The 12462-nt window shown below is 52.3% G+C and overlaps 1 protein-coding gene across 1 annotated transcript in view; it reads right to left on the bottom strand.

Moving 5' to 3' along the window:
- Positions 1–12462, bottom strand: part of LOC133141018 (pappalysin-1-like) — a 133126-nt gene that overhangs the window by 39011 nt on the left and 81653 nt on the right. The window contains exons 11-13 of the mRNA XM_061261371.1: positions 2755–2859; positions 1923–2058; positions 44–257 (exon numbers count right to left, since the gene is read on the bottom strand). Of these exons, the coding sequence (XP_061117355.1) occupies positions 44–257; positions 1923–2058; positions 2755–2859 (455 nt within the window). The remainder of the gene's footprint in view (positions 1–43; positions 258–1922; positions 2059–2754; positions 2860–12462) is intronic.

Below are 12462 nucleotides of genomic sequence, written 5' to 3'. Positions count from 1 at the left end.
TCTCCCCGACGTCTCCCCCCCCCCCCCCCCCGCTCTCCCCTACCTCTGGCCCATGGGGTTGTAGATCTCGTTGCTCTGGCAGCCGCTGATGGTGATGGGGTCGAAGTACTGGAAGGAGCGCAGCCCCACCCCGGACACGGCCACCAGGTGGGAGCGGAACTTCACCTGGATGGCCTTGGTGCGGTAGAAGGCCGTGCTGAGGTCGTGGCTCACCGGGATCACCAGGGGGTTGTTCCTGCAGCTCAGCCGCCAGTCACCTGCAAGGGGGAGGGTCAGGTGTGTCCCGCGGCCAAACACAGTCCGCACGCACACTACCACTCAAAGGGCCGGGCTCTCCATTTCTTTTTATTCTTTTTCGGATTTTTCCGATTTCATATTTTATTTTCTCTGTTTGCAATCGAGCTGGTTGGGCGCCTTGCATGGCAGCCAATCGCCGTTGGCGCGTGTATGAATGGGTGAATGAGACGCGAGAATTGTACAGTGCTTTGGATAAAGGCGCTATATAAATGCCAACCATTGACCGTTTAATCAAACAATAGATACACGGTCAAAGCGCAGACTCACAGCTTTTATGAAAAGGTATTCATATACATTTTGGTTGCATCATGTAGTGATTAGTAGTTTTTCTATGTAGGCCCCAATTTCAATGTTTGTTCAAAGACAAACTGACATAATGTAAAGAAAAATAGTCATGTTTTGTATTTGGTTGCATATCCTTTGCATGCCATGACTTCCTGATGTCTGTGACCAATGAACATCATCAGAGTCTGGGCATCTTATTTTCAGGTTGTCAGCAGTAGCATTTTCACACGGAAACCGCGGAAGCGGTTTCACACAGACACCTGGTGACCTGCGGTTTTCACACAGACACCTGGTGACCTGCGGGTTTTCACACAGACACTTGGTGACCTGCGGTGTTCACACAGACACCTGGTGACCTGCGGTGTTCACACAGACACCTGGTGACCTGCGGTGTTCACACAGATACCTGGTGACCTGCGGTGTTCACACAGACACCTGGTGACCTGCGGTGTTCACACAGACACCTGGTGACCTGCGGTTTTCACACAGACACCTGGTGACCTGCGGGTTTTCACACAGACACCTGGTGACCTGCGGTGTTCACACAGACACCTGGTGACCTGCGGTGTTCACACAGACACCTGGTGACCTGCGGAAGCGGTTTCACACAGACACCTGGTGACCTGCGGTGTTCACACAGACACCTGGTGACCTGCGGTGTTCACACAGACACCTGGTGACCTGCGGTGTTCACACAGACACCTGGTGACCTGCGGTGTTCACACAGACACTTGGTGACCTGCAGAAGCGATTTCACACAGACACCTGGTGACCTGCGGTGTTCACACAGACACCTGGTGACCTGCGGTGTTCACACAGACACCTGGTGACCTGCGGTGTTCACACAGACACCTGGTGACCTGCAGAAGCGATTTCACACAGACACCTGGTCACCTGCAGAAATGTTTTCACACAGACACCTGGTGACCTGCGGTGTTCACACAGACACCTGGTGACCTGCGGTGTTCACACAGACGCCTGGTGACCTGCGGTGTTCACACAGACATCTGGTGACCTGCGGTTTTCATACAGACACCTGGTGACCTGCGGTTTTCATACAGACACCTGGTGACCTGCGGTTTTCACACAGACACCTGCTGGTGACCCGCGGTTTTCACATAGACACCTGGTGACCTGCGGTTTTCACACAGACACCTGGTGACCTGCGGTGTTCACACAGACACCTGGTGACCTGCAGAAGCGATTTCACACAGACACCTGGTGACCTGCGGTGTTCACACAGACACCTGGTGACCTGCAGGTGTTCACACAGACACCTGGTGACCTGCAGAAGCGGTGTTCACACAGACACCTGGTGACCTGCAGGTGTTCACACACACCTAGGCTGTGCGTCTGGTCCTTGGTGTCCACCAGCTCCACGGTGATGTTGCACTGGGTCTGGTCAATGTAGCCGGTACCGTCCGCAGCCAGGTGGATGATGACCGCGGCCGCCACCATGGGATGGGCGTAGTATGCCTGTCACAAGGGGAAACCCCAAACGCTGAAATCTCATTCGCTATTCCTCACGTGCTCAACATCTACCCACGTGTCTGTCCCTCACCATGTGCAAAAGGTTCAAGAAAAACATAAGATACGGAAAATATCAAACAGTGTCATTGAATGTGTTGTAGAACTGGCATTTCAAATTCTTACATTCATTTTCTTTTCTTTTTTTAACAGGCACAATTCTTTTAACAAAAGGTTTTCTAATACAGCATGTCACTATACATTGTATAAAAAGGGCTATAATTGTGTAAAAATGAATGTTTTTTTCTATGCTTAATTGAATAAATATAGTGTATAGTATACAGTACTGTGCAAGTCTTAGGCACATGTAAAAAAAATGTCTAAATGCTTTCAAATATAATTAATTTAACACTTTTAAGTATAAAAATAGTTTTCACTTTTAAAACTGCATCAATTCTCTTAAGAACACTGTCCGGCAGTTTGAGCAAAAAAATAAGCAGGTAGAGTGCACCAAACACTGCATAACTTGCCACAGCTCTGCCCACTTTGGCTGTCACGGCTGAAAAGTGATATTTATTACTGTACTTAATTGGGTTAGTTTAACGAAATGCAAATAATAATTCAATCTCGAGTGCCTAAGACTTTTGCACAGTGCTAGCAGGCTGATGGTGACACCTGACGTCCCGACCCTTTCCTTTCTCCTACCTTGAGCCAGTACTGCAGGTTCCAGCCGTGCTGGGCCTCCTGGCAGGGGAACCAGGCGTACTGGGACACGCCGTTGGACAGGTCGAAGGCCTTCGACTGGCACGTCTGAGGACGGAGAAGGACCGGGGCATGAGCCACGCACCAACAGCACCTGCACGTGGCCTTATTACACTACTGCCATTTGGCAGACGCTCTTATCCAGAGCGACGTACAGTTGATTAGACTAAGCAGGAGACAATCCTCCCCTGGAGCAATGCAGGGTTAAGGGCCTTGCTCAAGGGCCAGCTGTTGGATCTTATTGTGGCTACACTGGGATTCGAACCACCAACCTTGCCTGTCCCAGTCATGTACCTTAACCGCTACGCTACAGGGTCATGTACCTTAACCACTATGCTACAAGGGCATGTACCTTAACCACTACACTACAGGGTCATGTACCTTAACCACTACGCTACAGGGTCATGTACATTAACCACTATGCTACAGGCCGCCCCAGCTCATGATGGCTTCATACGCAGTCCTTGCACATGTCTGGTCTGCATGTCGACAAATGCCAGTGACAGTGTCGACAGGCAATGAAAACCTTGAATCAAGACTAGATACTGAAAGCTTTCTTATAAGGAAGTGAATACACGTGACTGATTAGAAACAGCTGAGAAACGAACCGTCCACTTACTTTTGGTTCCCTTAAATCGGGGTACTTTGGAGAAAAAGTATGGTAGCTCCTACATGGATTACCTGTAAATACCCTCAAATTAAACAAATAAAAATGAACCGGAGTGTTCAAGTCCAATGTGCTGGAGAACTAAGTCAAAAGAACAGAAGTCGCTCCACTGTCCAAATACTTACAGACAGCAGTAAATAAATAAATAAATGAATAAATAAATTACTCCTTTTGAGGCACTTACAGGGTCCCTGCACACACAAACTGGCCCAGCGGGACGAAATGCGAGAAAACATATATTCTGCACGGACATTAAACATTTTGGCTTCTTGTTTTACACACTGTACTCTATAGACTTTGAATTTTTTTTTCCACATCTGAAAACTTTAAATCAGAATCATTGTCCGCTGACTGGATTCAAAACCGTCGACTCTGACGGGAGCGTTACCCCTTTTCTTCTCCTTGCCGTGCCGCGCGCCCTATTATTTATTAATTTTGGATATGCTCTCACAGCACCGCCATATGGGAGTTGCATGAGTTATGTAATTGCGAGGAGGAGCTGGCGGGGAGGCCGGGGCTGATGGGCTGCATATGGCCGGGCGGTGCAGCGCACGAGGCACGCGAGGCACGCCGGGGCCCGCCTGCGCTTCACAGGGCCTGCCAAGCCGGGCTCATCTTCTCCGAGTGCGTACCGCCGACTCCCAGCTCTCCTCCCCCTCCCCCCCACCCTCCCCCCCCCACCAGATAGGAACGTTCCAGACCGTCTCTACGACCGCTCCGTTTCCGTTTAATCTGAATTAACGTCACGACTGAGCCTCTGGTGTTTTTCACGGTGCGGCAGGGCTCAGGGCTCAGAGCTGGAGGACAGGGCTCAGGACTCAGGGCTGGAGGACAGGGCTCAGGGCTCAGGGCTGGAGGACAGGGCTGGAGGACAGGGCTCAGGGCTCAGGGCTCAGGGCTCAGAGCTGGAGGACAGGGCTCAGGACTCAGGGCTGGAGGACAGGGCTCAGGGCTGGAGGACAGGGCTCAGGGCTCAGGGCTCAGGACTCAGGACTCAGGGCTGGAGGACAGGGCTCAGGACTCAGGGCTCAGGGCTCAGGGCTGGAGGACAGGGCTCAGGGCTCAGGGCTCAGGGCTCAGGGCTCAGGGCTCAGGGCTGGAGGACAGGGCTCAGGGCTCAGGGCTCAGGGCTCAGGGCTCAGGGCTCAGGGCTCAGGCCGCAGGGCTCAGGGCTCAGGGCTCAGGGCTCAGGGCTCAGGACTCAGGGCTCAGGGCTCAGGGCTGGAGGACAGGGCTCAGGGCTCAGGGCTCAGGGCTCAGGGCTCAGGGCTCAGGGCTCAGGGCTCAGGGCTCAGGGCTCAGGGCTGGAGGACAGGGCTCAGGGCTCAGGGCTCAGGGCTCAGGGCTCAGGGCTCAGGACTCAGGACTCAGGGCTCAGGGCTCAGGGCTCAGGGCTCAGGGCTCAGGGCTCAGGGCTCAGGACTCAGGACTCAGGGCTGGAGGACAGGGCTCAGGACTCAGGGCTCAGGGCTCAGGGCTGGAGGACAGGGCTCAGGGCTCAGGGCTCAGGGCTCAGGGCTCAGGGCTCAGGGCTGGAGGACAGGGCTCAGGGCTCAGGGCTCAGGGCTCAGGGCTCAGGGCTCAGGGCTCAGGCCGCAGGGCTCAGGGCTCAGGGCTCAGGGCTCAGGGCTCAGGACTCAGGGCTCAGGGCTCAGGGCTGGAGGACAGGGCTCAGGGCTCAGGGCTCAGGGCTCAGGGCTCAGGGCTCAGGGCTCAGGGCTCAGGGCTCAGGGCTCAGGGCTCAGGGCTGGAGGACAGGGCTCAGGGCTCAGGGCTCAGGGCTCAGGGCTCAGGGCTCAGGACTCAGGACTCAGGGCTCAGGGCTCAGGGCTCAGGGCTCAGGGCTCAGGGCTCAGGGCTCAGGGCTCAGGGCTCAGGACTCAGGACTCAGGACTCAGGGCTCAGGACTCAGGGCTGGAGGACTCAGGGCTCAGGGCTCAGGGCTCAGGGCTCAGGGCTCAGGGCTCAGGGCTCAGGGCTCAGGACTCAGGGCTCAGGGCTCAGGGCTCAGGACTCAGGACTCAGGGCTCAGGGCTCAGGGCTCAGGACTCAGGACTCAGGACTCAGGGCTCAGGACTGGAGAACAGGGCTCAGGGCTCAGGGCTCAGGACTCAGGGCTCAGGGCTCAGGGCTCAGGACTCAGGGCTCAGGGCTCAGGGTTCGGAGTGAAAGCGCAGGCAGATGTTGCCGGTGACAGGTGGGAGGAGCAGGAGATGGATTTTCCGTACGCCGGCCGAGTCACCGCTCGGCTGCATTTCCAGCTTTCTCAGAATCTGCGGTCCGGTCAGACCCGGGTCAAATACGCGACTGTTTCGGATTCGAATACTTTCCAGCGCTCGATTGATTTTGCCTGAGGCTTTCACTTTAAATTTTTTTTGAGAGCATTTCATAGGTTCCAATACACCAGACGAGCTCAGTAAAGTGTGGAAAGGCATTTGAATCCAAAACAATTACGTATTTGACACAGGTCTGGTTCCAGTCCTGTATGCTCCTGAAATACTCTTCAGAAGAGTATTGTAAAGATTCCATAAAAGGAACATTTGCATTGGAATGGCATAGTTTCACAGTTTCACACAAACCAAGGCACTGGGTCTGCATTTGGGGAGTCCACTGGGAACACCAAAGTACCGGACAACCAGATCCGACGCCAAGTGATAGATGTTCTCCAGTTGCAAAGGGATTCTAACCCTAGAACCCTAAAAAAATGTTTATATTAAAATTAAACATATAGTATACCTTCCACTTTACGCCAGTCTGGTGGTCTATTACCTGGGTAGGGGCCAGAAAGCAGAGGAGTGGGGATGATTGAGGTCTGTGTTTTTTTGTGTAATGGCACTGGGGCACTTTCTCACTGTAGCCTCCATGGCCCCGTCGGTCAGGGCACCCCGGCCCTGCTGCTGCTGGGCTCTCTGTGTTTTAAAGGTAATTACCAGCCAATTACCTGAAGCCCTCACGACCGAAAACACTGCAAGCGCAAGGAGGGGGGGGAGGGGGGGAGGGGGGCCCAGTCTGCAACCGGCTATGAAGACGTAATTCAGACCATCTGGGATATTCGCCGTTCGCCATTCGCCTCGGAAACAGCGCGGCGAACATCGACGAGGGAGGGCCGGCGAGCGGACACTTTACAACAGTCTGCGGGTCACAGTGTTCAGCGTTACACTGCATTACATTAATGGCGTTTGGCAGACGCTCTTATCCAGAGCGACGTACAACCGAGCATACCCGTAACCAGGGATAAGTGCGCAGGGATGATCTGCGTCTTCAGTCTGCGCTTGAAGACGGAAAGAGATTCAGCTGTTCTGACCTCCGCGGAGAGTTCGTTCCACCACCGTGGAGCCAGAACAGACAGTAGTCGTGAGCGGGAGGTGGAGGTGCCAAGCTGCCTGTGGAGGCTGAACGAAGAGGTCTGGCAGGGGTGTAGGGTCTGATGATTTTTTGGAGGTAAGCTGAGGCTGACCCCTTAACTGCTTGGAAGGCTAGCACCAATGTTTTGAATTTGATGCGAATTTGTTGTGTTTGTGAAGCGTCACCCCCCCCCCGAGAAAAAAAAAACAACAAACCAAACTTGGCCAGCCCCCCATCCGAACTCGCCCCCACCCGTATTCCCCCAAAACGTGTCTCCCCCTGCAGTGTGTGAGGCAAGCAGATCACCCGGGTCCTACTCTAATGAATGTGCCAAGACAGTGCTCCTAAAGGCCCCCGATTGCAAAAGCTAATAGTTGTCTTTTACGGCTTATGCAAAATCTTAAAAAATATCAAAAATATGACACAGCGCACTACTTCGTACTTCACCTTGTTCTTCTGACTCACTTCAAATCCATGTCAGCATGGCTAGAATTTCCTTTTGCCCTTTGGATGCGTAGTAAGATATTCCCAAAGCCAAGGAAAAGATCAATTGTGACTCACGTGCCTGTATATTACTGCACGAGGTTATGGTCAAACGCCACAGTAAAGCATGCAAGCCCTCGAGCGGTTTACACTGAGCCCACCGCGGATGCTATGAGTGCAGAACTAGGAATGCTATATCCATATTATATAACAACTCTCCGACTGAGGAAGTGAGTAAGAAATGATGAAGAAAGAAAAAAAATAAAAGAAAGAAAGAAATAGCAAATTTCAGAAAAGATTGCATTCGGATTTGTAAGATGAGAGGTCCTGATTATTTATTTAATTACATTTATTTTATTATTATTTATTTTTTTTGCAGTGAGGTCACGTGAGGGCATGTGCTAAGAGGGAGACCCTTACAGGAGCATTCCTGCTTGGGCTCCATCAGAGCTAAAACTCTGTCGAGGAGCCAGTTTCGCTTTTTGGTCGGAGCAGCACGTGCGGGGGCGTCGGGGCGGGGCGGTAATGATGGGCTGCACTTTCCGCGCACCCTGACCTCATTAGCGTTAGCGGCGGGTGTTAGCGGCGGGCGTTAGCGGCGGGCGTTAGCGGCGGGCGTTAGCGGCGGGCGTTAGCGGCGGTGCCGGGTTTAGCGGCTGTGCCTGCAGCCGCTTCATCTCAAACACAAACGCGGCGTCCAGCGGTGGCAGCTGGAGCGCCAGAGCGCCAGAGGGAGGTTTCTGGGTTCACACCTGCGAGGGGAAACGAGAAACACCTGACTCGCGAAACGCAGCTGCTTTCCGATACTCGGGCCGACCGACGTCAAGATTAATTGAGCCGCAGATATTTCTGTTCCACTGTAATCCTGCCGTATACTCTCGCTGCATTCTGGTCACGTGACGCAGTCTGGGCACTGGGGTCACGTGACGGAATGTTAGATTCAGTCTGTGCTTTTTGGTCACGTGACAGACTCTGTCCGTGCACTGCAGGCCGAAACATTTTTTTTCAGCAGGTCATTGTTTTGCAATGCATTGCCACTGCCAATGTTCTGTGTGTGCACGTGTGTGTGTGTGTGTGTGTGTGTGTGTGTGTGTGTGTGTGTGTGTGTGTGTGAGTGTGTGTGTGTGTGTGTGTGTGTGTGTGTGTGTGTGTGTGTGTGTGTGTGTGAGTGTGTGTGTGTGTGTGTGTGTGAGTGTGTGTGTGTGTGTGTGTGTAATCATGCATGAGGCCATTTAAGCACAAAGCCTCCTAGAATGCCATGGCAGCATGCTCTGCTGTTTTTACTCAACCTTAAATGGACTCTCTGCCATTCGTGATTCTTTGATTTATTTTTTCCAATAAAAAATGTAAATTCCGCAGAGCACGGAGCCAAAAATAAGTCAATCCATAACACTGCTACAGGCCATGGCATAACCTCACTGTCAGTACAATTCAAAAAGTATGAATGTAAACATCACATAGAGCATGTGTGTTTCGTTTATCTTTTCAGAACAGAAAAATATCCGCATACTCCTGTATTCTACATTCCCTTTTTTTTTCCTCTATTTTGAAATGAATACATGTTTTTTTACTGTATTTTTAAATTTCCTGTCATTCATGACAAAACTCCAAAACCATCAAAAGGTCTACTTAAGAACCACAAAGTATGAATTCAGCAAAAACAAAAAAACAAAAATACTGAAAGTGACTCATCGCCACACGGCTCTTTATGAACCACAGTGATTAGAAGCCCTGCTCGCCGTGAAACAATCCCCTTTATAGTCCCTCTGAAATATGCATACACACGCATGTATGCAGTACACATGTCCAACACACAGGACTGATGCTGGCTCTCTGGAGCTGCCCTTTTCGGAAAAAGCTCTCTCTAAACAATGACATCATTCAACGCAAAGCCGCCGAAAGCCCGCCAACCGATCCCGACCTCCAGCAACAACACGCCGAGGGCCGTCCTTCAGGAGGAGCGGAGCTGGCCGCGCTCTCGGGCTTTACCGCAGTTGACCTTCCGTTGCAAAACCTCTGTTGCGTCACCGCTGCGCCGACGACACAAAGGGCAGCGCGAGACGGCCGACGGAGATCGGGAAGGGAGCGCGCGCGTCGCTGAAGGCAGGCCGAGGGTATTGACACAGCCGGGGGGGGGGGGCTGCGGGCTCAGATCCGGGGGTTGGCACCTGCCGCCACTCCCTCGACCCGATCTGCTCCCGTGAACTTGTGGCAGCGCAAACGGGCTCCAGACTGCACACTTAGCTCGGGATACACAAGCGTATTTATTTGCTCAGCAGCCAATTACCCCGTGTTTCTGACATAGCTTACATATTTATATCATCCAGTTGGATTTGTTTTCAGTTTTTGCGTTTTTCTTTTTTCTTTTTTCCTCGTATGAAGCGAGGCAGAAAAAAAAGAAAAAAGTCTTTGATTAAAGGCATCAATGTCAGAACCCTGGCCGAGGCCTTACCTAGGGAGAAAACGCCATGCCTTCGGGTTTGGCAGGGGTAGACGCACGGTTCCGTCTGCACCACCACACCATGCGGCGGCTCATGCACGCATCTGGATACTGTTATGATAAACTCTCTGTCAGGGCATCTAATTCCCCCGCTGGCTGAGTTTAAATATCCCACGGCCAATCAATACAGTGAGACATAATCAAATGAATGTCCTTGCGATCTGTTGATTAGTAAAGATCTCAGAGTGTTTCTACATTTCATCTACAGTAAGGCTTCTGTTAAAGAGCAGAGTGGCAGAGAAATGAACCCTGGACTGAGCTAAATTTGAAGAGTACTTGACTTCAGTTCAATTCAAAATAAACTGTCAATACGGAGGGTGGTAAGTGCTATGAAATCAGTTACTCCAGCAAATAAAATGAAAAGAATCTGCATCTCAATCTGCCATATTGCTAATGGCATAGTTAGATTTATATGTTTGGTTAAGAATGAAGGGTGTGAATGTTACAGTGGCTGTAGATTTAACATTTAGCGTTTAACATCTACCACCTAACGTCTAACATCAGTTAATTATTTCAGTGTTAAATGTGTGTGTTTGCCTGCGTGGCATCGTGCATGCATGTGAGAGTGCGTGAGAGTGTGTGTGTGGATGTGTGTGCGTTACAGTGCGTGTGTGGATGTGTGTGTCTGCATGTGCGTGCGTGAAAGAGCATATGGGTGTGTGTCTACATGTGTGCGTGACAGTGCGTGTGTGGGTGTGGGTGTGTGTGTGTGTGCCTTGGCTGGAGTACTTGTTTGTGTGTGACAGAAAGCGTGCTCACCCCCCCCTCCACCTCCACTTCCAGCCTCTATAAAAGGCGGAGACCTCACGCAACAACCGTTCCGGAGAGGAATGTCAGTCTTGGCCGGCTAAACGCTGATTGGTTTCAGAGAGGAAAACCGCAAGCACCTAAGCTGCTACACACGGCGAGGTGTATATTTTTGTTCCCCGGGGCGGGGCTTGTGTTCCGCGCTGTGCGGTTCCCCGGTGCGGCGCTTGTGTTCCGCGCTGGGCGGTTCCCCGGGGCGGGGCTTGTGTTCCGCGCTGTGCGGTTCCCCGGTGCGGGGCTTGTGTTCCGCGCTGGGCGATTCTGCGCTGTGCGGTTCCCCGGTGCGGGGCTTGTGTTCTGCGCTGTGCGGTTCTGCGCTGTGCGGTTCCCCGGTGCGGGGCTTGTGTTCTGCGCTGTGCGGTTCTGCGCTGTGCGGTTCCCCGGTGCGGGGCTTGTGTTCCGCGCTGTGCGGTTCCCCGGTGCGGGGCTTGTGTTCTGCGCTGTGCGGTTCTGCGCTGTGCGGTTCCCCGCCCGCGTTTCGGCCTTGGCAGGTTCCCCCATGTTGCCGTGGCTCGGGCGGGAGTCACGGGGGCGAGCAGCTCGGGCCTCTCCGCCGCCCGCGGCCTCGAGGAGGACATATCCCACAAGGCCTTGCAGTCACGGAAAGAGAGAGGGGGGAGAGGAATCGCCCCGGGGCTTTGGCGTGCGCCGCGGTAACATCTGGCAGCGGAGCAGAGGAGAGGCTGGACGTGTCCATGGTTACGGCTACCATGGTTCTGAATTCCACGGTCCCACCCTACACGAGCTGCGATCGTTCCAACAGGGCGGTCTGAGGAGGGGCCCGTGCGTCACACGCTGCTGCACACAGGAGAACCGGGGGGAACACGCAACGCGCCGGAATCCAGCCAAGAAGACGGCACGACACGTCTGAAGAGATGCCAGAATATGGCCACCGAAAGTGAGAGAGGATAGGCTCCTAGGGATATGCGCTTTACAGAGCTGGGGGGTTTTTAAATCACTCTGAAAATCACGATCCTCGTCTAGTACGTACAACCAGAACAGAAAATATGCCGCTTGGTTTTTCAGAGACAGGACAAAAGTTGGCAGTTGAGAGTGTTTAGCGTTGGCTGAGCGTGAAACAACATGTGCCGGTCACATGACGCTTGTCTGGGTTGAGGTAGGCTTCACAAACCTGACGAGCTGACAGCGATCGTCTGCCAGGTCCAACAAACAAATTAAATCTTTGTGAAAGAAGCTGGATATCTTGCCTAAGATCTTTCTCTGAAGACAACAATTCTTCGGATGTCATGTTTCCAGTAACGTTTCACATGATGTCCTGAACAGTCTCCACCTCAAAACCCCATCTGTTCTTTAATCCATGTCTCTACATGAAACTGCTAGGTAGATAAATCACAGAAGAGACGGGGCCTTAGGTCAGGGTACCCTAAGGTACACCCACCCTCCCGTCTCTGCCATTCCGTTCCACATCTCCGGAAAATTAGGAGAAATTAGATTGGCTCTCCCCCTTTGTGTGTATTGACAGATGCTACAACTTGCCAATGTCCCAAACCAGACAGATCCAATCTCATCTGATCATAATGCTATACTGCTTACAGCAGACTGGAAGGCAATTCATGTGATCTCAGCGACTTTGACTGCGGAATGATTGCTGGTGCCAGACAGGGTGGTTTGAGTATCTCAGAAACTGCTGCGAAAAACGTCCGTACAACATTCTGTGAAATCCAACAAATATCTTCAATAATCATGCTTTTCCTTCTTTTCCTTCTTCAACTGATGTCTTTTTTCCTTCGACGTGACGTCCGCGGGAACCCCATCCCCGGGTTTTATAAAAGTGCATCAGCACGTAATCTAGCTGGCAATGAAGATGGACGAGCTACTGAAGTGCTTT

This window comes from Conger conger, chromosome 11 (genome assembly GCF_963514075.1).
Source record: "Conger conger chromosome 11, fConCon1.1, whole genome shotgun sequence".
Lineage (NCBI taxonomy): Eukaryota > Metazoa > Chordata > Actinopteri > Anguilliformes > Congridae > Conger > Conger conger.
Note: the sequence above shows the minus strand (reverse complement) of the source record. Positions and strands in the feature narration are given on the sequence as shown.